Source organism: Gopherus flavomarginatus, chromosome 4, assembly GCF_025201925.1.
Source record: "Gopherus flavomarginatus isolate rGopFla2 chromosome 4, rGopFla2.mat.asm, whole genome shotgun sequence".
NCBI classification, from domain to species: Eukaryota; Metazoa; Chordata; order Testudines; family Testudinidae; genus Gopherus; species Gopherus flavomarginatus.
The window spans coordinates 181,090,845-181,118,578 of NC_066620.1; the positions used below are offsets into that span (position 1 = coordinate 181,090,845).

The 27,734-nt window shown below is 40.8% G+C and overlaps 2 protein-coding genes across 3 annotated transcripts in view; both read right to left on the reverse strand.

Annotated features, from left to right (window-relative positions):
* Positions 1 to 27,734, reverse strand: part of PXDN (peroxidasin) — a 156,287-nt gene that overhangs the window by 71,659 nt on the left and 56,894 nt on the right. For both annotated transcript variants that reach the window (XM_050950608.1, XM_050950607.1), the window contains 8 exons: positions 14,205 to 14,276; positions 13,625 to 13,696; positions 11,615 to 11,784; positions 6,856 to 6,973; positions 5,572 to 5,741; positions 3,573 to 3,845; positions 2,005 to 2,121; positions 136 to 294 (listed from right to left, as the gene is read on the reverse strand). In XM_050950608.1, the coding sequence (XP_050806565.1) occupies positions 136 to 294; positions 2,005 to 2,121; positions 3,573 to 3,845; positions 5,572 to 5,741; positions 6,856 to 6,973; positions 11,615 to 11,784; positions 13,625 to 13,696; positions 14,205 to 14,276 (1,151 nt within the window). The remainder of the gene's footprint in view (positions 1 to 135; positions 295 to 2,004; positions 2,122 to 3,572; positions 3,846 to 5,571; positions 5,742 to 6,855; positions 6,974 to 11,614; positions 11,785 to 13,624; positions 13,697 to 14,204; positions 14,277 to 27,734) is intronic.
* MYT1L (myelin transcription factor 1 like) overlaps positions 17,458 to 27,734 on the reverse strand; it is a 525,010-nt gene continuing 514,733 nt past the window's right edge. Inside the window, exon 25 of the transcript XR_007774015.1 lies at positions 17,458 to 17,468. The gene's annotated coding sequence lies outside the window, so the exon portion shown is untranslated. The remainder of the gene's footprint in view (positions 17,469 to 27,734) is intronic.

Here is a 27,734-nt window from a genome sequence, read left to right on the forward strand (position 1 = left end):
ACATAAGTCTAAGACCCAAACTTATAAAGGTGTTTAATCGCCTAACTCCCCTTGATACTCCCTCAATAGCTGTTAAAATCTGGCCCTAAACGTACTTTTTCTGAACAGATGCATATATGGATATAGTGAACATACCTCTAGGTTGTACTGTTAACTGTACAGCTGTTCTTTGGGATCCTACAATGTTGACGGCTTGACATTCATATTGGCCTTGGTCGTGTAGAGCAACCCTGGAAATCCGAAGTGTTCCAGATGATAGTACTAGATGTCTTCTATCTACAGAGAGTTGGCTCCCTGAAACACAGCATTTGTTATTTACTAATTACAGCCATGTAAAATAAAATACTATCTATATTTCAGAGACAACCCAGAGCCATTAACTATTTGATAAAGCCTACATAATTTTTTAAATAAAAAAGTAGAGGTTTCACAAAACAAATTATTTGGAAAAAATGTTTTGAAACTACTACCTACTCTCCAGAACACACACTGTGGCATGGTCTACAGTACAAAATTAGGTCGGTACAACTACATCCACAACCCTGAACAATGAAGTAAAGTTGATCCAATCCCTGGTATAGAGAGTGTAAGGTCAATTGAAGAATTTGTCCATCAATCTAACTACCACCTCTCAGAGAGGTGGAGTACCTAAGCTGATGGGAGAACCTCTATCATATCTACTTTTTAATGCAGAAAACAGAGAAAAGCATGATATTCACACCCAAGAAGCATCAAGTCAACAAATCACTATAGGAAGTATGCAAATAGAGAGCACTGTTACTTTCATGTCATCACGTAGGAAGAAAATTCACCATTCATCTATTTTCTCCATCTCACCCACCTATCAGAAAAAAAAGTGTACAGCCCTGCAGAACCGGATATACCAACGTAAAAGGAATTAAACAAAATGCACAAAAATAATGCTGAATGCCAGTCTTGTCCACCCACCCTACCTTTCCACCATACTCTATTTTTCTTCATCGGTGGCCACTGTACACAACATTTGTTTGGAGCCACCTCAAGAAGTGGAGGAGAGGGAAAATCCATAGACACTGTCAGTGCCTCAATGATCAAGTTCTTACTAGAACTCTGCTTTATCTACCACCACTTGCAACCTCCTGTGAGTTGCTTTTTCTGCTGTAACCTCACCCTATCACTATGCTGGCACATGTTGCAGGTTGGGGTAGGCAACCTATGGCACACATGCCAGAGGCGGCACATGAGCTGATTTTCGGTGGCACTCACACTGCCCAGGTCCTGGCCACTGGTCGGGGGGGGGGGGCTCTGCATTTTAATTTAATTTTAAATGAAGCTTCTCAAACATTTTAAAAACTTTGTTTACTTTACATACAGCAATAGTTTAGTTATATAATATAGACTTATAGAAAGAGACCTTCTGAAAAAGTTAAAATGTATTACTGGCACATGAAATTAGAGTGAATAAATGAAGACTCGGCACACCACTTCTGAAAGTTGCCGACCCCTGTAGTAGATCTAATTACTCATCTAATGTACACTATCATTTCTATCACCCCTGAATTTGGCCTAGCATCTTTACACTACCATTCCTGAAATATAGTCCACTAGAGTGGACCCCTGTGCCCAGGCCAAGTCATATTACCTCCAGTTTGAACCTCCATTTGGTCATTTATTTTGTCAATGTCTTTAAGGGGTGGAACAGGTGACAGTGCTAGTGGATTATAGCTCAGGATCAGTGCCAAAGTCCTTCATCTACTCCACATGAATGGAAAGAATATTTCTTGCACAAACATTTTACAGATAGCAGTTAAAGATTATCATATTATATGTTTAATCTACTTAGATTTATAACTACTAAGTGTTTTACATTAACTGAACAACTTGATATCCTCCATCAGAGACAAAGAGGTTTTTAAGGCAATTGCATAGCAAACACATGCACATTTTCTGCAATTTCATAAGTGATTCTAAAAGGGATGTAATATTTTCAAGGTTTAAAAGTAAAACCTCTAATCAACTTCTTACCTCCTTTAGTCCAGGCAATAACAGGCTGTGGATAGCCTTGTGCTTCACAAGGGAAATCAACAGTGTGGCCCTCAATCACTACTCTGTCTTGAGGAGTGACAGTAAACTGAGGTACAGCTACAGGGGGGAGAAAAGAACACGTTAAACAACAATTGAAAGATGATCCGTTGATTGATATTACTTATTTTCTATGTGACTTGAACAGTTCTGTGGGGAACGGGATCCTGCTAGCTCTTTTAGATTGTAAGCTCTTTGGGGCATGAATTGTCTCTTACATATATGAACAGAGCCTAGCACAATGGGGCCCTGATCTCCGTTGGGATCTCTAGGCATTACTATAATACAAATAAATAATAAATCATAATCATAATAATAGATCCAAAATATGATGTACCTTAAGACTGGTATAATCAAGTAGAGAATGTTCTCTGGATTCAAAATATCTTGCTTGCTTTCTTTCTTTAAAAAAATCCTCAACTAAATTATGAAGAAAACACAACGTGATCACAACCAGCCTGAGCTGCTCTTTTCTTGTAACACACACACAGTGCTTTTATACAAAAGAAAACCAATGAACAAAGTACAGGCCAGATTCTGCAGTAACACTGTAGCACTACCAATGAGAGCAGGCATTTGTTCAGTTCTCAAAATACATCCACCTGTTAGCTGATGGAAAAGTGGAACTAAACACATATGGGGAATTTGTTTTCTATAATTTGAAAAATAATTATGTATTGGTTGACACGGTTCTTGCTCTAAGGAGTTTACAATCTAAAAGAAAAAAGTGGGAAAATATCAAAACTGATGAGGAAAGAACAAATTTAATTTTTTAAAAGATATTAGAAACCTATGAAAAAATATAACTGCTAGTAGCACTACCAGCTTTAAAAACTAGCAAGTAATAGCCTATGTATAAAAGAAATGTATTGCATATAGTGTTCCGGAAAATATTTTATATTCTGGGCTATTGGCAAATTATACTGAAAATAAAGTTACTCTGATTACAATAATTTGTACTACTATAATTGCCAGTTCACAGAAGAGCTGTACAAATGATCAGGGGGCTGGAGGGATTGCTAGCTTCCATGCAACAAATCAGTCAAAAGAAAAATGATTAGGAAAGATGAGTGACACAGAACAATACTCAGAACTCCACGTCCAGTAGTACATGCGTACATCTTTAGACATGCCAGGTGCTGCAGAAAACATTTGAGACCCACACAAACTGGGCACTGACAGTGTGTATAGATGTGATTATATAAACAGACCAGCAGACAAAATCTTGAATAGCAGACATTTCAAAACATGAATGAGGATATAAACATTTGTGTATAATTCTTCCAAAATTTTATTTCTAGATTAAGGACCTGAGATTCTGCTCTCACCAAAGTTAATGGCAAAATTCCATTGACTATATTAGGAGAGGGAACAGGGTACACAATTAAAATAATGCACTTATGGTTTAATTCGTTTCCAGCTTTTTAGAAAACAAAACAGAAATATGTTTCCTTTAAATTAATTTGTCGTTTTGAAAAATATAATGTCTTTCCTTGTTTAATATTACTTACCTTGCACTATGATGTAAGCAGTTGCATGGATATTATCTATACTGTTGGTTGCAAAACAGGTATACTCGCCACTATCTTCCTGGTTCACATTTTGTATGTATAGGCCTCCTGAAGAAGTTATTGTGATGCGAGGATCATTTGGTAAGGGGGTTCTGTCGCTTTTTGTCCATGTGATCCGCGGTTGGGGATGGCCGGTTGCACTGCATTCCAAAGTAACACTTTCTCCAACTAATACTTCTGTATTTTGTGGGTGGATCACAAAACTTGGCCTGGCTGTCAGAAGAGAACCATGCTTAAATGTGGCTTTCATCCATTTCCAGACCTTTATAAACATCAACAGGCTAGAAAAAAAACCCTTATAAAATTGTGTTTAAGGAATTTATGAAAAAAATATCAGAGCACAAAGCACACTTTAGATAATCTGTTGCTGTTTAAAAGGTTCTTTTCACTAAGAAAGAAACTGATACTGAGGGGAAAAAAACAGACAAAGTGCTTAATGCACAAAATGGGAGGAAAAAAAGATTTAAAAAAATTTAAATAACTTCTTTCAATTATAGCAATCATAAGTGTAACTTATGACTAAAGTAGGTACAATATTTTCAGGAATGTAATTTTTAACTTGCTGGTGTCCCTTTAAACATATGTAATACATCTCCAGAAAACAATTCTATGGGTGAAGTTAGTGGTCATATATGAAACACAGGCAAGACTCTGATATAGTGCTAGAAGGGGTTGTACTAAAAGTATTGTTTAGTCTTCTGCAACGCATTTCCAACACATCTCATGATTGACCTGTACCACTTTTGCTATTCTCCATCCTGGGCCCTTCTTGAACAAAAACCAGAAACTGTTTGATATCGTAATGTGACAAACTAGCTCATTAAGCAGGACATGCAAGTGAATGATGACAGGTACAGGGATGCATTTAAAATGTTAGGCCACAACTTTATTAAACTTAATATGGAGGAAGGGTGCCATGTGTCCCATCTCCCTGTACCACCCATCAAAGAAGATCCAGTGCAGGGTTTACAGGTCTCCTATCACCTACCATAACTCAGGACCATACCCACCCCTAAAATGGGCAGCTGAAATGGAGCAAGAGACTTAAGAAACCCTGGGCAAAGTTTTAAATGAATGATTGTCGGAAGCAAGGAGACAATTAGCTCCCATCTCCCTCGGTCTAGACAATAAGTGGCAGAGTGCCCAGGAGAAGAAGAGTCCTATGCCTGCATAGACTCCACAGTTGCCAACTTTCACATGCACCCCGACTTTCACAATAAGCCAAACATCAAGCTAATGCCATTTCAAAACAAAGCCAAAACAATTCCTAAGAACACCAACACTCTATGTGACTAGATCCCCCTGGCGTGCAGTCTGGGACTGTGGTGTGCCTGCTCCACCCCCCTGACTCTCTCCCCTCTTACCCCTGCTTGCCAGGAGCCCGTCAAAAAAAAGAAGCAACAAGCTAGAAGCCAAACAAGCAACAAGCTACAAGCCAAAAACTAGCCAACAAGCAACTCACAAGCCAATTAAGCCAAAAACAAGCCCCATTTTTCTGTGTTTTTTCCACGGGTTTGGCACGTCCGATAGACTCCCCATTTCATTCTAAAGCTGTCTGGCACCTTGTAGGTCCAATCAAGTCTTCCACCCATTAAACTGGGTGCGTGGCATCGTTATTTTTGTATTTAGCATCTGAACTCAGGTTTCTAAAGATCAATACACTAGAACAACAGAACCATTTAATTCTCTTCTTCCTTCCCTCATATACTACTAAAGATAATCTACATTATTACTCTGATTAAATGGTATAATACAATTACTACTATAATGGGTTGATAATTTCCAGGATTGCAATAACTAGATTGTGTTGCAAATGAAGTTGCAAATATGCACAGGAAGTATAAACCTGCAGTTAATGTATCAAAGCAAATGTACTTCACTTGAAAATGGACTCCTGATTAATAAAAAACAAACAATTCTGTATGTAAAATCTGTTTACCTGGTGACCCAAAGTATCTAAGAGTAACTTCTTGAGTTTTCACTTCTCCTGCCACATTTTTCGCCATGCACTGGTAAATACCCTGGTCTGTCTCTTGAGTATTCTGAATCATCAGAGTGCCATCATCTAGCAAGTTTAGACGGGAATCTGTTTGCATACTGAGCTCATTACTGTAAAGACAGAAATCTGCTGAACTAAATCTTTTAAATCAAAACCCCAGAAAAAACATATCAACGAACAAGTCTAAATGTATTAACAAACGTAACCTACAAGAACAAATCTTTAGCGTAATAGGTCCAGGTAAGTGTAATAATAGAACTTTTAGTCTTAAATTATCAAAAAACAGCAGAGATGAATACCAAACAGTGTGACATTTTAAAAAACGTAAACATTCTGACTTCAGAACTGAAAAGCTAGACTAATCTTAGAAGTATAAATGTTTTATACAGTTTGGAGGGAAAAACAAGAGTGAGTTACACACATCCATTTCCAGTTTTTTATTCAGGATATCAATTGTTCTCATTGCCAAACATCTCTAAATGTCTCAAGCCAGTGTCAATAAACCCACACCCGAATCTCTCTTATTTCTTCTTAAAACTCTTTCATATGTGGACTCTGAATACATGCTTTTGTTGATTATAAAAAGGTGATAATTTCAATGTTGAGATTTTAAAGTGAAGTTTTTTTTAAAAAGCCTATAAAATATTTTACCATCTCATGTTTAAAAGTAGCTCTCAAGTTTTCTCTTTGATTTGCTAAAGTGATATTAATTCAGGATGGAAACGGATCTTCTAGCTACAGCACAGGGACTGCAGACAGATATCACATAGTAGGTAATGAAACAATGAGTGCCCTTGAACAAAATTCACCAATATCTGCTGCACCTGCAAACTCCACTTTAAAAGCACCTGCAAACTACATATTACATGCATTTATAGAATTACCTGATCTTTATACACAAAAGGCTATTACTTTAGTTAATCTAGGGTTTTGCAGGTCTCTGAAATTTTGTGGATGCAAATGCAGTTGAAAAATTACCCATGGTATCATGATATCATAAATCAGGTTCTTTATTATATAAGATTCTTTATTATATGATTGTTACACTCTGAACTGCAAAGAAAGTAGATCTAATTATAATTGCCAATATATTAAATTTTTATAATACTAATATGATGTTCTCAAGTATTTCATGTTTGTGTACATGCATAGTGAATTTCATACACCAACCGTAAAGCAAACATAACAAACAATTCCTTTCTCTCCATTTTTTCCTTAACTTACTTGTTTCGAAGCCAGATAATTTCTGGTTTGGGATTGCCTTCAGCTCTGCAAGTGAAGTACACTGTATTGCCTGAGGTAACATCCACATCTTGAGGTTCTGACGTAATTCTTGGCCTCTCTGTATCAACATAAAAGGTATCAAGGAAAACTTGCTTGCTTTAAAATGATTAAAATAAATCATTAAATATTTATTCTCCCCCCCACACACTATATATAGATGAACATTTTTCACAAATGTTTCAAGTAAAAGTACTTTAAGATTAAACATATTTTTCTCTAGACAAAATTATCACTGGTTTTCTGACCTCTCTCAAAATTTACTAGAGTCAATTTTAAAAACTAAAACATGGCTTTTGTAAATTTATATCAGATTCTGAAGCAAAGACCTTTATATATTTAGTTTTAAAGAAATTTGATTTGCATTACAAGAAAGAGCTTCCAGCCAGCACAGTGCCATTTAAAATTATTTATACTGGCTACTGGAATATTTTGGGGCTATAGCATGGCAAAGTATTGCAACATAAGCAACAGTAACTTTTCAGTAACAAAATTCTTCAATGTATGTATAGACGAGTTCCCAAATTGGAGTTCATGAACCCCTGGGGGTTGGCACAAAGTTACAGTGGATTTGCCAGAAAAATTTCCCTAATGGCAGCCAGAGAACCCCGGGCATGGGAAGCAGCAGGTGGGACCCAGTTCCAGGGCAGACAGCTGAGGTACACAGAGCGCTCAGCAGGCAGCCAGGCCCTGGTCAGTGGAGGCGCTGGCAGCCCGAGCCCGCAGAAGTTGGGTCTGGCAGCCCAAGCCCCAGCAGTCAGCGAGGGCCCCATGGAGAGCGGAGCTGGGCTGTTGGGGCTAGCAGCACAAGCCCTGTGGAGCACACAGCTTCCCCCAAAAGTGGGGGAGTCGGCAACCAGAGCCCATGACAGTTGGGACTGGCGGCCCGAGCTCTGGAGAGCACGCAGCTGTGCCACGGTCAGCGGGAGTCCAAGCCCAGCAGTCAGTGCAGGGCTGACAGCTCAAGCCCCATGGAGAGTGGAGCTGGGCAGTTGGGGCTAGCAGCACAAGCCCTGCAGATCGCACAGCTGCCCCCATCAGCAGGGGGGTCGGCAGCCAGAGCCCATGGCAGTTGGGGCTGGCAGCCTGAGCTCTGCAGAGCGCGCAGCTGTGCCCCAGTGAGTGGGAGCCCGAACTCCAGCAGTCAGTGCGGGGCTGGCAGCCCGAGCCCCATGGAGAGTAGAGCTGGGCAGTTGGAGGTAGTAGCCCGAGCCCTGCCCCCATCAGTGGGGGGGTCAGCAGCCAGAGCCCCAACTGTCAGCATGGGGTCAGCAGCCTAAGCCCCATGAAACGTAGGGCTGGGCAGTTGGGGCCAGCAGCCCAGACCTCATCACGGAGCCAGCGGCCTGAGCCCCATGGTGGGCAGGGGGGCAGCTGGGACCCCAGGTGGGTAGGTGGCAGCTCGGACCCCTGTTCTTGGCAGACAGGGGAAGTTGGGGGACATGAAGGGCAGAGTGAGCAGGGACCATGCTGTATGTGGAGGGTGGCCCAGGCTAATTTGTCCCTCATGGGCACCCCCCTAGTGACAGCCTTGGTGGCGGAAGAAAAGGTGTTTGTACGCCAAACCAGCAGGAACCACGTTGTAGCCAGTGTAGCAGCATTAAGGTGCCTCAGTAATTCGATACTAAGTCATTATCTCTGGAGTGCTGTTTTGCGAGACACGAGTGACTCATTTTCTAGTTTGTTGGTTGCTAGCATTCTCTATTTGTTATTTTTATTAGAACGTTTGTGCACAAGTTCAATGTATAGATGGCTGAAAAAGGAAAGTGTAAAGACGGAAGAATCAGCTAGTGTTTCCTCAAGTCCACATTGTGGAAAATCTAAGTCTAATGATCATGATGGTCCTAGAAAGTCACTTAAAATAAAATAAAATATGACAATGATTATATAAAATATGCCTTTACATGCATTGGTGATCAAGAACGTCTGAAACCACTGTGTGTAACTTGTGGTGATGTTCTAGCAAACAGCAGCCTCAAACCTTCTCTATTTCAGTGCCATCTAGAAACCAGGCATCCTGTTGATCTTTTCAAGCGAAAATTAGCTGAGGAAAAGTGACTTTACCAGTTTTATATCCAAAGCAATTACTGAAAATGAAAATGCACTAGAAGCGTCATACCGCGTGAGCTACTGTGTAGCAAAAGCATCAGAAGCCCATACCATGGCAGAGAGCGTCATTGGTCCATTTATAAAAGACGCAGTTCATTACATGCCGGGAGAAAAGGCTGCAAAAAGGATTGACATGGTACCTTTGTCCAATAGTATGGTGTCACGAAGAATAAATGACATGTCAAATAATGCAGAGACTACAATTGTACATAGAGTGAAAAATAGTCCATATTATGCTATACAGTTGGATGAATCAACTGATGTAGCTAATCTAGCTATTTTGCTACTGTTTGTACATTATGTGAATGAAGGTGTATGGTTGAAGAAAGCTTGTTATTTTGCTGACCACAGGAAGAATGTACAACTGGAGAAGATATCTTCAACATGACTAATGCAAATGTTCAAGAAAAGGAAATAGATTGGTCTCAATGCCTAGGCATTTGCACTGATGGGGCCACACCAATGACGGGGAAGTATACTGGATTTGTAGCTCGAACAAAAAAGGTTGCATCAAAAGTCTCTTGGACTCCTTGCAGTATCCATAGACAACAAAACACATGCCTGAGGGACTGAAGGAAGTGCTGGATAATGCAGTGAAAACGGTGAATTTCATAAAATCACGGCCAACAAATTGCAGAATATTTCACCTACTTTGTGAAGAAATGGGTAGTATACACAATTGTCTGTTGACCCACACCAAAGTTAGATGGCTCTCACAGGGCAAAATCCTTGTGCACTTATTTGAGCTTAGAACAGAAATCCTAGTTTTTTTCAATAGCCACCTTTTCCACCTAGGCAGCTGCATGGAAAATAATGTCTGGCTCCAGAGCCTAGTTTATTTTGCAGATATTTTCTCAAGAATTAATGACCTAAATTTATCTCTTCAAGGCCTCAGTATAACAGTTTTCAATGTGCAAGAGTGAGCTGAATCCACGATAAAGAAGTTGCAGTTCTGGGAAAGTTGTTTGGAAAACAATCAAACTGAGTGTTTCAGTAATCTTCATGACTTCCTGGCAGAACATAAACTTCAGTTGGATCAGTGCATTAAAACCAATATAACTGCACACCTAAAAGGACTTTCCACAACTTTCAGGGAATACTTTCCAGCTATGTCAGGCAATAATGGATTCGCAACCCTTTTGATGATACCACTTTCTCAACACAGATATTGAACACTGAGGAAAATGAGAAATTGATTGAGATCTCCTGTGATTACGAACAGAAAAAGAGTTTCAGAAATTTGTCACTGATCAACTTTTGGCTGAGTTTAAGAAACGAGTACTCCCTTCTGGCAGAAAAAGCTACTACAGTTTTGTTACCATTTTCAACAATGTACTTATGAGAGAAAACGTTTTCCTCATATGCACATCTGAAAACCAAATACAGAAACAGACCTGATGCCAAACCAGATCTGAGACTATCTTTCTCCAGTGGTTCTGGACTTCCAAGAGCTATGCAAAGCAAAGCAAGCACATCCATCAAAGTGAGGAAATTTAAACTTAAATCCCTGGAAATATTCCTTTTTAGGCAGGGGTTCACTGGTTCAGGGGTTCACAATTTAATGAGAGGGGTTCGCGAGTTGTTAACTAAGCTTTTCAGACCTGAGTGATAGAAATCAAGTGACCTAATCTTACTCTCACTGACATCTATGAGAGATTCAACACTGACTTCAGAGGAATCAGGAACAATTCCTTAAGGATCCCATTTCCTTCCCTCTTTCCATTGTCTGAGGAGCAGTGCAGTATACAAAATAATATTAAACTTCAAAATTGACCACTAAAGACTCCAGCTTTCATTCTTTTTATGCTCAGGTCTCCTTTTGGGGTCAACAAGGGTTTTGAATGCAAAGAAGGCAAACTCAGAAGCCAGCTTTTTGTATTCCATTGCTTATAATACAAAAGTACAAAGTATTCTCTCCAGTATACTTTCTGATTTTATCTTCAGTAAGTGTTCAATTATTTCATGTCTGCACGTCCCTTATATAGACATATTTATTGTTGGATTTCTGGCATCTTAACTACCTAAGGTTATCATCCTGTATGTTTACTGTGGTCCATTACCCACAAAGGGAACCTAAACCCCAGATTTAGGTGCCACTGTGACCCACAAAACCCTTGCTTGGCTGACATCTAACCCTGTAGGTGCCTAAACTTACTCAGTGCCTAAATTTAGTCAGAAAAAGTTCCCTAGCTGCCTAAGTTTCTCCCTCTGGGAGTGGGCACAACACCTCATTCTGGATGCCTGTCTCACACCAAAGCCCGAGAGGGATCTTCAAACCATGTGAAAACAGATGGGAGACAGAAGGAGAGAAGAACAGATAATATTAAAAAGTGAGCAAGTGGAGATACAAGAGGAAAAGCAGAACAGTGTGGTCAAAGAAGACGAGAGTAGAGAATGAGTCAAGTGAGTGATCAGCTGTATCAAAAAGCAGCAGATAGACTATGGGGAAGGGATATGGAGAAGAGAGATTTAGAGATGGCCAGAAAGTAGCTATTAGCATCACTGGCCAAAACAATGGGGAAAAAAATCACATGAAAAACATAGGTGGTTTTGGAGTTGTTTTTTTTCCCTGAACATTAAGTGGAAAACTCACCACAGTTAAGTTCTTCTGGTGTTATTGTGGCCACTGATCGCCCCTGGATCCTCCTTGGATACTCACAAGTAGCTGCTGCTTGAGCATTACCAGATTCTGCATATGTCTTCAACAAGTCTGCCAGCCATAGGATTTCACAGTCACAATGCAGAGCATTTGAATCCAGACGCCTATGTAAAATGAGGATCATATATTAATCTTCCTTATCAGCTGGAACAATTCAGTAGATTTTATATGATTTGGCAATACTCCCTGTCTATTTATTCTTACATACAAAAACCTATATTAAAAGAAAGCCATCTAGGTCCCCTTGTGCACATGCATTATGACATAGTTTTTAATAACATCATCACATACTATTTCTTCCCCCGCCCCTCCCCCCGACCACTACTCACTCACTGTACAGGATAGACGGTGCTCTCTGTCACAGGCTATTCGATACTTTTTATCCTCATCATTCAATAGTGGTTCCCTCACTTATCCTACCTGCAGACCCCAATTTGGTAGTTGTTCTCCGAGGACACCTAACTCTACACAAAATCGCTCAGAGGAGGAGAACTCCCTTTTCAACCTTTAGACCAGTTTTTAGGAAACTCCCCCAGGATGGGGGAAATCCTGATTCAACTCCTCTATCTACCTAATGAGAAAAGATTTGAACATGAGTTTCTCACCTCTCAGGTGAGTGCCTAACTATTGGACTATGGAGTCACTCTCACTCGTTCTCTGGCCCAATGCATAATTATTTATTTATATAGAATGGAACAGCTTCAACAGGTGAGGCTGAGAGAGACCCATGTCAGAATATCCCATAGTCCAATAGCTAATGGCAATCATCTGAGAGGTGGGACACCCATGTTCAGGCAGAGGGAGGAATTGAATTGCAGGTCTCCCATATTCTGGGTGAGTGCCTTAACCACTGGACTAACGGTCATAAGGGAGGCCGCTGCCTTCTTCTCTGGGCCTTTTTGAATAGAGTTATGCATGTGCCACCTCCATTCTCGAGGGGAACGTCTGAGGCACCTGATTCTAGGAGAGGGTTCCCAATTGTGACTTCCAAGGGGAGACAGAAGTCTCCCTCCGGAGGCCTCCAGTCTTAGGTGCATAATGCTCGGAGAGGTCCAGGGCTTAGGACACAATGATCTCTATGGCATCTGCTATTGGCTAACTTAGGTGACTTCCCGCCGAGCGTGCTGGTTTTTGTGGAGCCCATTCTTAGGTTTCCACCTCTCCTCATTCATTGTATAGGCAGCCTGGGCAACTAACTCAGGGTCTGAGGATTCCACAGAGTAGCTAGCACCTGAAAGTTAAGTATTGCAATGACCACGTCCCTTTGTGAACTTGGACCAAAGTGCCTGCATCACTTTAGAAAAATGTCACTTGGGCTATGGTTACACTGGCGCTTTACACCCCTCTGAGTGCAGCAAGTTACAGCACTGTAAAGCGCCAGTGTAAACAGTGCCCCAGCCCAGTGCCCTCGGGTCTGGCACTGCAACCACACTCCCACTTCAAAGCGCTGCTGCAGGATTGCTCTCACGGCAGCGCTTTGGAGTTTTGAGTGTAGCCATGTCCTTCGGTTCCGAAAGTACTAAAGCACTTTAGATAATTTTACATCTAGTCTCTACAGTTTACGAAGGATCTAGAAAAAGCAACCTAGAGAAAATACAATGGGCAACAAACGTTATACAAGAAGATCAAAGGAATTTAAAACAGAATTAGGAGGAAAGACTGTAGAAGCTGAGTTTATTTAGTCTACAATATAAAAGACTCATTGCAGACAAGGCCACAGTCTATAAATAAATTCAAGATAATACAGCAAGGAAGGGGTTTAGTCACAGTCACAAAAGACTGAAGGATAAAGACCATGGAAGGAAAAGTTTAGACTAGATTCTTTAATGGTAAGAACAATTAGGCAGTGGAACAAACTGTCAAAGGAGGTGGACACTATAAGATGAGACATAAGTATACTTAGACTATTTCAATTATTTCAGTATGTAAATTTAATTTACTTACAATCTCTTCATAGATTCCAAATGACTAAATGTCCCAGGAACTAAATGAGCTATTCTGTTATTATGCAAAAATCTGTTAAAAATACAGAGGAGTTCATGCATGAGTTCAGATTTTGAAATGTTTTCATTCCATATACATTCTTCTGGAATTCCTCCTCCACCCAAGAAAGAAACATTTTTAGTCTACTCTGGAGACAAAACTACATGACAGACAGCGGGGGGGGGGGGGGGGGAGTAATCAAATGAACCATTTTTACACAAATTTAATCCTCCTATGTCATGTTTCATACAATCTATTTTCTGATAGACAATCATCAATCACAATTGTTTTGAACTCATTTTGAGATTGCAAATTGTACACAAAACAGTGTTATTAAACCATTTCCCCAACTAGGGCCTGACCAGAAGTCACTGGGAGATAAGGGTGCACCACACTTGTCAGAAGGTGCTCAGCACTTCGCTCCTCAGTCTCTTACATCATGAAAGTTTCAGTACAAAATAAAAGCTATTGATCTGGGTCAGATAAAGAAGCTACTGACTACTACAGCTTACCAAAATTTCCAAACAAAAGTAAAACTTACAGTCTTTCAAGTTTTGGAAGATGCGTAAAGGATTCAGGTTCCAATGTTTCTATGTGATTAAAGTGCAGATACCTGTAGATAACAAAACATCACTGGAATAATTTATTTAACGGAAGTGGTACTGTGCAGCTAGAAACTTGGTATGTAAAGGCCTTCTCATGCTGCCGAGCACATCTGTAAATGATTACAGATTAATGATGTAGTGGCATAATTGTCTTTTCATGTCTTTTGGATCCTACACTTCTCCATGAAAGAAAGAGGCCTTACACAATAGGAAGGTTTTAAAAGTTGCTATTATATTGGTAAAAATAACAATATATTTGGATCAACTAATCATATTTCAAACAATCTTCTGTCAAAATTAAGTATTTACAAAAACTCATGGGACAATCAGTTAACCCACATGTATCATAGGACTGGTAAGAAACGATAGATTACAGTATTTGCAAAAAACATCAGATCATAGATCCAAAAAACATTTTTTTGCTAAAAACCCAGATAGCTATTATCAATATTAGAAATCTTATAGAATCTTTCCTACAAATTTTGGATCAATCAATTAATATGTAATAAAACTTGTTTTATTTACAGTAGAACCAGGGCTTTTTGAGAAATCTTGGTTTTACATTTTCTGACCCTCTCTCCTGCAACTATCATTTTCCTAGTGAATCCTACCACCCAGACCACCACATGAAGTCACTTGATTTATTTTGTGTGGTTGAAAAAAATGAGTATGAAAGAATTTTCCGTAGGAAAAAGTTGTAACTTTATTAGTAAAGATTTGCAACCTTCAATGGACATTCCAACATATTTTTTTTTGGTATCTCGCCTTTTGAATACCGTGAGAATGACTGAAACCTTTCAAAGATGCTGTCTCAAGAGAAGTCTTTTGCCTGTAATACCACTGCCCTATCAGTAAAACGTAAAAGCTATGGCAATTCTAACCTCCTCCTATTCCCTCTCAAAAAAAAAAAATTTAAGACTCCTGTTCTCTAACCAGAAGGATACTATTCTCAAAGAAATTCATAAACACAAAATCAGTGCAGGTGGGCTGTATCACCAACTGGACAGATCTTTCCCCAAAAAGTCTACCCAATAATTATTACTGTCTGGTGTACGAATAGACATCTAACTGCAACACTAAACAGAAAAAGATGCCCACTATTTGGTGTATATATATTGGTTATTAAGGTTCCTTCTGGAGTACAAAAGCCTCGGATATTAAAAAAATACTTGGCACTTACGGAAGGTCTGAATCTGCAATCCTTACTCACATGAGTAGTTCCACTAATGGTAACAGGCTATTCATGATCAAGGGCTGCAAGGTTAGGTTCATAGTGGTTTTATGCATATTAGTGAATATTAACAAATCTGTCAGGAATGAAAATATGGAAAAAACAGTAATTTAAAAAAAACACTAAGCTAAAAACAAAAAAAAAAACGCCAAAAAACCAACTCAGCTGCTTGAGAAGCGTGCAGCATGAGAACATGGAAGACACTTAAAGAGCAGAAACTCTCTTGCTTGGAAATACTCTGACCATGTTCCAGGTCCAGACCAAAGAGCAAGGTGCCTGCCACATGGCCTGATATTGGAACTCAAGTGGGGAGAGAGATGAGAAAAAACCCCGTGGGGATAATCTCAGAAACCACTGTCCCATAAAGCTACTCCTTTCAGAGGACAGGGCCACATACATGGTTTAGCAACCAGACAAGTGCCCAACAATCCAATGTTGATGGGCTGCTGACAGGGAAAGAGGCATATCAGCCTCAGCACTATCATCAAGGAGAAAGTGTATGCCAGTAAGTGGTTCCAGTAGGGAGACAAGAGAAACAGCCAAAGCAATAAGTCTAGGTGAATGTGACAAGTGAAATTTTAATGTCAAATCTACTAGACAGCCAATAAACCTGGCTCATGACCTTCTCTTCGCTAAATCATGGAGCAACTCAGAATTGTTTTACACCTGGAGCCAATGTACCTAGCCAACATAAATTCATATGCATAAAGGTTCATACCATCAATATATACAGCTATTTCTTGTACAGAAGATAGGGTAGACTTTCAGTGTCAAAGAAATCCTTTCCCCTTTTTGTCTCCAGTGCATCTCTCCCTAAAGTGCTCTCCATCCTTTTCCTAAGAGATTTAACATCTCAGTTTCTTCACGCACTCTAGCGGTTTATAGACGTTAGGTCATACAATCAGAAACCATGCCATATGACTTAGGGCAGCAGCTAAACTACGGTAATACTCTGACTACTTGATAATGAGTAATTCAGTAACTAGCCATAAACTCAAATATATTTGTGAAGTTATTTGAACTAATTTTGAATAATGACAAAATATAAATCCTGATTTGTTTCACATGATTAGAGAAGGGGCCAAATCTAAAGAAGAAGAAATTATTTGCAACTAATAGTTTGATTAGCTCCAATACAAGCTAAGGTCACAAATTCAAGTCCAAAACTAGGACCAGGACTAGAACTCTAGAGTTCCTCGCTCTATGTCCTGCGCTCTGTTACTTATGTCTTATTCACTTTTGTCTGTACCAACAACTCATATAAACCTCCTTGTTTAAGTATTTTAAAATTCACCAACCACAAGTTTTGCATACATCTAATACAACAGACCAGCTTGTTGTTTAATGAACAGGCTCACATATAGATCCGTCTTGGCACCATTGCTCTTTAATATTTGTATCAACAATGTACTATTGACCTAGTCACTGAAATTTGGATACACAGATGATCTCACACTCGCCATTCAGATGAGTACTTTCACCCAAGTGGAATGCACCCTTGCAGAAGATCTGACCACGCTATAAGTGTATTACTGATTACGGTGACTACAAGCAAACCCTCAAAAACGGTTGTCTCCGTGTTCCACCTGATCAATCAACATGCAAAGAAACACCTGAATGTCACCTTCTGTGACACCAAACTCAGGCACAAGGATTTCCTGAAATATCTTGGAATAATTCTGGATTGTAACCTCACATCTTGCCAACATCCGATGAAGACCACTGCCATCATAAAGGTTAGGAACAATATAATCCACAAACTAACTGGGACCAATTGGGCAACAGATGCTCACACCTTGCAGACAACCACCTTGACCCTCATCTTCTAAGCTGATGAATATTTCATGCCATTGTGATCAGTTAGTGTACACATGAAACTTGTCAACGTGTAATTGAACACTGCTGTGAGAACTGTCAAGTGAGTGCTGAACTCAAAACTGACAGAATGACTCCTTCTCCTTATGCATATCTTACTACCATCCCTCCAAAGACAAACAGCAACAGTACGTGAATATGACTGCACAATAACCCATCCAAACACGCCCCTATATGAAGATCTCCAAAACAACCCAGAATGCTTCCTTAAGTCCAGGGACCCTTTCTGGTTAGCAGCCAAAGCTCTTAAAACATCAGCACTATCACCAAAAAAGCAGACGCTGTGGAACAATAGCAGAGTCAAGAATCAAGGACTGATTATGAATCCAATCCTGCAGATCACCCACCTGGCTTCACTTCATGTAACATATGGATCAGGGCAAATCTGATCCAGATGTTGCAATTACCTATTATACAAATGGAAAATGTAGTAGAGCCTGATATGTGAATGTGGAGAAGTCATCCAAACCATGGAACGTCTAGTGAATTATTGCCTTCTAAGATCCTTCTCCAGAGGGACAACCCTGATTAACTCCATATAATCAGAAGCCATAGAGTGGATAAGACACTTGGATGTTGACCTTTAATGTTGTTTTTCAAGTTGAGATACGAAAGATGATTTTAAAAATCAATTCATTTATATATACACACATTGAACAGACATTCCACACTAATAAATCATTGCCCAAAAGTGAACAATATTGAGGAAATATCTTATACTGTTTATCTTAGAAATGTTGCTTACAGTACTGTTGTTGGCATGTTGGTCCCAGGATATTAGAGAGACATAGTGAGTAAGGTAGTATCTTTTATTGGACCAACTTTGGTCGGTGAGTGAGACAAGCTTTCAAGATTACAACAGAGCTCTTCTTCAGATCTGGAAAATGTACTCAGGCTAGGTCTACACTATGGACCTCACAGTGGCACAGCTGTACTGAGGCACGGCTGTCCCACTACAGCTGTGCCACAGTGAGATCTCCTGTGTAGCCACTCTGTGCCAGCAGGAGAGAGCTCTCCTACCAGTATAATTAAACCAACCCCAACAAGTGGCAGTGGCTATATCAGCAGGAAAGCGTCTCCCGCAGACATAGTGCTGCCCACACCAGCACTTTTGTCAGTGAAATTTATGTTGGTCGGGGGGTGACCAACAAAAGTGCTAGTGTGGACATAGCCTCAGTGTCACAGCTAAATACAAGATGGAACAGATTGTTTAGTATAAGTAGTTAACACGTATTTCAAGGGACTGTTAGAGGTGAAGTGGCCCATTAATAATACTCCAGGAATGGTGAGGGGAAGGAAAAAACGAAAAAAACATACAAACAAAAGCTGAGCAGGCAGATTAAGTGGATTATAAATCATTGTAATAAGCCATAAACACAGTGTATCTATTCAGTCCATGATTTGTAGTATCTAGCAAAGTTATTAATTTATGCTCGCAGACCCATTTTTAGAAGGTATTGTGGTTTCTTTTGAGAATAAGGATAGATCAATCATGCTTTCTTTCTGAAAAATAAAAGCAGCAAAGAGTCCTGTGGCACCTTATAGACTAACAGACGTATTAGAGCATGAGCTTTTGTGGGTGAATACTTTGCTGCTTTTACAGATCCAGACTAACACGGCTACCCCTCTGATACTTTCTGAAAAGTGTTGACCCACAGATGATATGGTATTTTTGTCTTATATCATTTTCCTGTGAGAGTTGATTCCAGAGCATAGTGATTGTCTGGTTTTACCCACATTGTTGCTATTGGGGCAGTTAGTGCACTGGATGAGCTATAACACATCTTGTGAGGGGCAAGTATACGACACATGGATCTTGAAAGGTGTGCTGTGGGTGTGTTGATCATTCTAGCAGTGTTGCTCTGGCAGGATCACACCAGACCCTGCTTTGAATTGGTGAGTATTAGACTATGTCTACACTACACTTTCAGCAGTAAAATTTTTTGTCCGTCAGGGTGTGAAAAAAAATACCCCTGCCGAGAAAGAGCAGCTACACTGTGTACCTTATAGCAGCACTGCTGTGCCGGCACAGCTGTGCCACTGTAAGGTGCACAGTGTAGACATAGCCTTAGTCTGTGGGAAGCTTCCTTCTGACGATGAGCTTGGTGAGATGGGGGTCTCTCTCTCACCAACAGAAGTTGGTCCAGTAAAAGATGTTATCTCACGTTGTCTCTCACATATTTCAAGTGACCATTCAAGGTGAAGTGACTCATTAACTGCTCTCCAGTCACAAGGGGAAAAGAAAAAGAAAAAGAAGTCAGAGGTGCTACCCTCCAGGTGGCATTAACTTTTTAACTTGCTTCACAGCACTTATTCACCAGAATCTTATACAGCTCTGCTTATTCATCAGGTTTTTAATGACCACACAAATACAAAGATCAGATTCTCACAGATACTAGTTTCTGAACGGTTGTGTTAATGCATCAGTTCCTGAACTAGTTTTTCCTCAGCATCAGACATGCATGTGCTCTCTTCCCACCTATTTTTACAGAATAAACATTCAAATAAAGGCCACTGAAAATAAAATTTCTCCTGCATGTCCCTGGTGCAGCACTGGGGAGTATGGCATGTACAAAGAGAGGCAGTACCTCTGAAACTCAGAGAAGTCACACCCTCGAGTGGTTCGCTTTCATTGGTCCCCATTTTGTATCCAGCTCTAACCTGTAGGTCAAGGTAGCTCCCAGTATGCAACAGCAGCCGCACTATGAGACACCTCTTTGACAGGTGGGTTAACCCAAGTTGAGAGTTGCCATATGGAAACAAGCACAGTGATGGAAAATGTCTATCCCTCACATAGTAATTCTGCTTTGGTGGACAAGGCAGAGAACTTTTGCTTCAACTGCTGGAAAGGCATTGCAGAAACATTGTGTGGAATATGTAAGCCTGACAAGGCACAAAGATGTCAATCACTATCCAGTGCAACTAATGAAGTTCCCAGTTGTTGCAACCCTGCCTCTGGGCAACAGTCTTCTCACTTAAAAAAAGTGCACAGGCATTCATGCATCACAGACATGAGAAAACGTCATGTCATGGTATCATCATCGGCTACAATGAACAGCTATATGGTGCAAGCACTCTAGAATAGGGACCGAGTTAAAATTTATAGTCTGTAATATAGTTCAAAATCTGTCAATTGTTCTTGTATAATAATACCTCCAGATCTGTAGGGGAAAAGTGTTTAAATCCATAAAGTGAATACCAACTATGTACTGAATGTTTAAGTGTCAGCAAATAATATTACATTCAGGCCACTGTGAAAAGTTTTATTCAAAACTGATCAAAATAATTCCTGCATTTGTTTTGCAAAATGTTCCCTTTTTACTATTACTATTTAATGTAGGTATTGTGCTAGTGCATATTATTTATTATTATTACTATTATTATTTATATTACTGTAGCATCTAGGTACCCAAGTCATAGAGGCCCCAATCAAGGATCAAGTTCCCATTGTGCTAGATGCTGTTCAAACACACAATAAAGAGGCAGTCTTTGTTCCAAAGAAGTTGTCATCTTTTTATACCAACATTTCAAAACCACAGAAGACTGAATAGAAAAAATCATGATAAATATTAGTTTCAGAAACTGTAGCATAGTATGTAAGATTGCACACTATTACTGACTCAGTTAACAAAGAACATGTTCATTTGAATGCATAGCTCTTATATTAGAACAGATAAAGTTATAACAAGAAGTATGTTAATGTGAAAATCATATATATAATTAATATTCCACTAAAATTAAATAGCTAAAACTTCAATAATTAAATTAGCATTTTGGAGAAGAAGGATTCTCTTCTTAGAAGGATTTCACAGAAAAGGTTTTATTCTTCTTGTGTGAAAGGTACTACAGCAATTCTCTTTATAATATGTCAGTTACTTGGGAGGAAAACTGTGGAGAAGAAACCACAGGACATAATACATACAAGTATTTAGAAATTTCATTTTATTAAGGGGTCAGCTTCTGTGACCAGGGCTAAAATAATATCTGCCATCCATCAAACTAGGTATCTATGGCACTTCCAAATTGCTATGACTGACTTAATATTCAGGTTTCCAAATAAATTTGACTTGATTTTTCAGTGGTAATGAGCATGCACGATCCTGCTGACTTTATTGGAGTTATTCTAAATTTACGCTGGTACAAAGAAGATCAGAATCTAGTCCAGAGATGCTACTCCAGTTGCTAAATTCGGAGGGTGGGTAGGAGGTTTCTAATGAGTCATTAGGTGAGGATGATGCCACACAGCCTATGGGAAAAGTGGAATCCTGCCTGTGGACAATGATGGGGGGCTAACTATACTGTTGTCTGCATATGCGGTTTCTCTCTCAACATCATAACTTAAGGAAACTCAGGTAAGACACAAACAAAACTTTCTGTTATTCTATTAAATTGAAATGTATACATATATACATATTAATTGAATAGAGTAACAATAAAATATACACATACAAAACCTTACTGTTTCATTCTGTGTGAACGCCAAACAAATATTATGAACCATTTTTTTCATTTTGATATGTACATGCAATTCTCAGGACTTCAGAAGGAGTTGCACTGTGTACTGGAGTACAAAATTTGGTTTAGTCAATAAACCTAGGAAGGAAATTTGTTAATAACTAAAGAAAATAAGAAGCCTGTATTGCCTGGAATATAGTGAAGTAGCATAGTGTTGTGGATAAGGCACTAGACTATCAGACAACTTCGATTTTATTTCCAAGCTCTGCCACTGACCTGCTGTGTAACCTGTAAATTGAGGATAATGATACTTGCCCTTCCTTTTCATATATACAAATAAAAAGTGCTATATTAATATTAGCATATACATTTAATAGAATGATATTGTTTCCATAACGGGGAGACTGTTCAAAAGAGCAACTAAGTTATATTCAGTGCTTGGGGTAACAAACATAATCCAAGTGAAGCAGGACATCAGATGTCACTCCACACTTTTAAAACTAAAACTGAAACTGTCAAAATCTAAGTTCTAAGTCTTTTGAATCCCACAGGGAAATGAAGTTTATAAGTAATAAGACTGACGGTCTCAAGTCATTTCTTAAATTAAATTAATACTACATGACAATTCTCAAACCAGAGAGTCTGTGCACAACTGAGATCTAAACTAGAGGAACATAAAGAATGTGTCATTTACCCCCACAGCGAGTTAGATCTCCCAATCATAATGCAGATCACTAGAAAGGCACTGCATGGGAAAACCTGTCTTTTGCTACCTACAGCATATCACACCCGTGAATAAGGCCTGGTCTACACTAGTCTGTTATTTTGGAATGAGCCAAGCTAATTCAAAAAAGAAAAATGATTCCGTCCACATGACCAAACCATTTTTTTTTTAATTTAAAAGGCTCTTTAATCTGATTTCTGTACTCCACCTTGGCAAGTGGAATAGCGCTTAAATTGAGATCGCAATCCCGGGTTAAAGATATTGTGTACGCAATTTGACGTTATTGGCTTCTGGGAGCTATCCCAAAATGCTCCCTTGTGACTACTCTGGACAACACTCTCAACTCTGATGCACTAGCTAGATGGGCAGGAAAAGCCATGGAAACTTTTGAATTTCACTTCCTGTTTGGTCACCATCCGCACAGTCCACCATCACAGGCGACCATGCAGAGTCCACCATCACAGGAGATCACGCCGTCCCGGATTCGCAGACAAGCTCCAGCATGGTCCGAACGGGAGGTACTGGATATCATCGCATGTTGGGGAGATGAGTCTGTTATGGCAGAACTATGTTACAAAAAAAGGAACGCAAATACGTACGCTAAAGTCTCCAAGGCCATGACGGAGAAGGGCTACTCCAGGGACACACAACAGTGTCGTACAAAAATCAAGGAGCTCAGGCAAGCGTATCAAAAAGCCAGGGAGGCGAATGGGTGCTCTAGGTCACAGCCCCATACATTCCGCTTCTACCGTGAGCTGCATGCAATTATGGGGGATGACGCCACCACTATCCCACCACTGTCTGTGGACACCTGCAAAGGGGGAGATGCAGAGGAGCGAGGAGGCAGAGTCATTTGAGGATGAAGAGGAGGAGGAGGACAGTGCACAGGTGGCAAGTGGGAAATTCAATTCCCCTCCCAAGCCAGGAACTATTCTTAATGCTGGAGCCAATAGCCTCCACCCACTCCTAAGGTGGGCTCCCAGACCATGACCCTGGACAAAGTACTTCTGGTGAGTGAGAGCCAAGCGGTGGGGGGAAAGGAGGAAACCCAGCCGCACTGGGCTGTTCATGTTTAAAGGGCTCATCCCTGCTCAGAGCCTCATCGGAGCCACAGGGTGGGTGCAGGGGGAAAGGAGGGTGTTGTGAGAAGTGATCATCCCAGAGAGCCCACGGGCCCTCCTTTTATATGGCAAACCCACCAGGCATTGCTTGCTATGGGAAAGGGGACCCAGCAGTTTGAAAGCATTTAGTTGAATGTAGAAGAAGCAGAACCCTGCATGCCCCTAGGCTGCCTGCAAGCTGAATTCTGTTGCCCGGCTATGTGATGGCTTGCCCACATCAAAGTGTCCACTTTGTTCTCTGAAATGTATCTTTTAAAGTACTATCCTCTCTTTTTCTCCTCCCGCAGGTGCAAATGTTTCAACGCGGACCCTATCTACTCCGTCCCAGAGTCTGGTCCAGATTAGGAGGGAAAAACAAACTCGAGATGACATGTTTGCCAAGCTCATGCAGTCCTCCCGCACTGATAGGGCCCAGCTGAATGCATGGAGGCAAACAATTTGTGGAGTCCCATAAAGCATTACAGGAACATGAAGAGAGGAGGGACGTGCGCGATGAGAGCAAGCAGGACACTATGGTCAAGCTCATGGGGGAGCAAACTCACATGCTCTGCTGTATTGTGGATCTAATGTGGGAAAGGAAGCAAGACCATAGAGAGCCACCGCAGCCCCTGTATAACCGCCCTTCCTCCTCCCCAAGTTCCATTGCTTCCTCACCCAGACGCCCAAGAACACGAGCGGGGAGGCTACGGAGACCCACACACTCAACACCAGGAGATCGCTCAAGCGGAAGAAAGCTGGCATATGCAAACTTTTGATTTGGTTTCTGGACTTGTCCTTACCTCCTCCTCCACCCACCTAACCCAATTCCCGCATCCCACCGTGGTCTACCTTCGGATTTCTCTCAATGTGTTGTGCAACAAATAATAAAGAACAGTTTTTAAACAATTCTGACTTTATTTCCTTTCATATATATATAGGGGGCAGGTAACTTCAAGAGAAACAAACAAAACTGTCACACCGTACCCTTCTCTGATGCACATCGCGCCCTCCTGCGCTCTTCTAATCGCCCTGTTGTCTGGCTGCTTGAAATTGGCCGCCAGGAGAGTTGCCTCAACCTCCCACTCCGCCATAAACGTCTCCCCCTTACTCTCACAGAGATTGTGGAGCACACAACAAGCAGCAATTAGAATTGGAATATTGGTTGTGCTGAGATCTAACCGAGTTAGTAAACTGCCCCACTTTCAAACGTCCAAAAGCACATTCTACCACCCCATTCTGCACTTGCTTAGCCTATAGTTGAACTGCTCCTTACTACCGTCCAGGGTGCCTGTGTATGGCTTCATGAGCCACGGCATTAAGGGGTAGGCTGGGTCCCCAAGGATAACTATAGGCATTTCAACATCCACAACAGTAATTTTCTGGTCTGGGAAGTAAGTCCCTTCCTGCTGCTGTTCAAACAGACCAGAGTTCCTGAAGATGCGAGCGTCATGCACCTTTCCCGGCCATCCCATGTTGATGTCGGTGAAACGTTCCTTGTGATCCACCAATGCTTGCAGCACCATGGAAAAGTACCCCTTGCAGTTTATGTACCGGTCCCCCCGGAGTGCCGGGGCCAAAATAGGGATATGCGTTCCATCTATGGCCCCGCTGCAGTTAGGGCACCCCAGCACATTAAAGCCATCTACAATGGTCTGCACATTCCCCAAAGTCACAACCCTTGACAGCAGCCGGTCAATGACTGTGTTGGCTACTTGCAGCACAGCAGCCCCTACAGTAGATTTGCCCACTCCAAACTGATTCCCGACTGACCAGTAGCTGTTGGGTGTTGCAAGCTTTCACAGTGCTATGGCCACTCGCTTCTCAACAGTGAGGGCCGCTCTCATTTTGGTGTCTTTGTGCTCCAGGGTAGCAGACATCAAGTCACAAAGTTCCATGAAAGTGGCCCTACGCACACAAAAGTTTCGCACCCACTGGGAATCATCCCAGACCTGCAACACTATGTGGTCCCACCAGTCTGCACTTGTTTCCTAGGCCCAGAATCAGCATAAACCTGGCCCAATGCCACCATGATCACCCAATCGCCACATGCCATGCTTCTAGGAACGTCTGTGTCCACGTCCTCATCAATATAGTAATCACACTGTCATCGATTCCTCGCCCGGTTTTGAAGATACTGCACATACTGCAATGTGCAAGGTATTTACAATAGTCAAAACTGCAAAGGAGATCTGAGCGGGCTCCATGATTGCCGCACTATGGCGTCTGCACGGGTAATCCTGGGAAAAGGGCGCGAAATGAGGAGGCCTATTTGGTTCAAGATGGCCGATAAAAGGCGGTAAATGGTTGTCTTCTGTAGCTTTCACAGAGTCGAGAAGCTCGCTAGCGCTGCAAGAGTGGGAGAGCAGTATTTGCAGCAGAAGCGTGAGCAAAGCTTGTGGCGGAAGCTGTGCAGCTCAGGTCACGATGGCCAAAAAAAGGCAGGGAATTATTGTCTGTAGCTTTCATGGGAGCCCAGGATCAACAACATGGAAAAAGCGGCAGAAGCTGTGCGGCTCAGTTCACAATGGCTGAAAAACGGTGGGGAATTGTTGCCTTCTATAGCTTGCATGAGAGCCCAGGACAGACAACATGGAAAAATTACCTAGCAATGCAAGAGCGGGAGAGCAGAGTTTGCAGCGGAAGCTGTGCTTCTCGGTTCACGGTAGCCAAAAAAAGCCAGGAAATAGTTAGATAAAAGAGTAGATAGAAAGACGAGAGGACATACGAGGTGGATTCAGAGTACCAGGAGACAGGCGGTGCACCATATTGCTCCGTCTGCTGGCAGTATGGCGTCTGCTGTAGCTTTCACGGAGGGAGGAGTGAGTGATGGCACACACCCAGAAACACCTGCAAGAATGTTTTTGCCTCATCATGCACTGGCAGCTTAACCTACAATTCCAATGGGTGGCAGGAATTGTGGGATAGCTTTAGTGGGGACACACAACACCGAATGTATAAAATGGCTTCCAAAAATTCAAATAGAATAAGTTTGAATTAATTTCAGACTGTAGACGTACCCTAAGATGAAAGCTTATTATTTTACAGAAGTTAGTAATTTAACAGGCACACCTAAATAATTAATGTACTATGAAGAAAATAAGATTTGCTATTAGCATGCAAGTAAGCCCTACCAGTTGCTGTCAGTAAGCTGCAGTAACCAGTGCTAGAGAGGGAGGAAGAGAAAGGCTTTAAGGAGACAAATGACAGTTATCATGTGTGTTTCACACTTAGTACCTAAATAGAACCTGTTCCCCTAAAAGGCACCCAAGTGCCCTCTAAAATATGTGTATATGGATTTTCTGTGTATTTTCCAAAGTGTACTTTTCTTGCATATAAAACTTCATATGATGGATAAAAATGCAGAGACAGTATGTATAGCACAAATATAAATATACGAATATAGTCTGGAAACTCAAAACTCCTATTGCCCTGCAGGAAAGGACATTCTCTTTTATAGGAATTCAACGACAGACAATGAAATTCACCCTACAAAGCAAAAATCCTCTGCAAAATTAATGGAACTTTAAGACTTCCAGACTTCGCAGACAGATCTGCAATATTATCTATTTAGTTATCGCTGTTTCTACCAGTCCAAGTACTACTTGAATTACTGTGTAATGGTGAACTGTTTTCTAATTAAGTAAACTGTGAATAACCAAACACATAGCTGAAACAATACATTTCTTTTTAATCATACTAGTACAGGCTATTTTCCATTCATTTTCAAATTAAATTCTTCTTCACTTGAAACTCAGTAAGAGAACAATAGCTTACACAATGTTGCCAGCAGAAAGCTAACTGAAACACTTTCCACATTACAGACAATGAGGATACCTCCCCCAATATACGGCAATGAACAGCCACATGTGTATTAATAATTAAAGGGTTTTTTTTAATTAAAGATAAAAGTACTGAAATAAATTTCAGGGCTTGATTCAAACTTTCATTTACACCAGTGTAAAACAAGAGCAACTCCAGTGCAGTCATAGGAGTTGCAGCATTGTAAAACCTATGTAGGTGAAAGCAGAATCAGACCTTGAATCTCTAATTGATGCACACTGTTTTCAGTATTTGTTTGTGA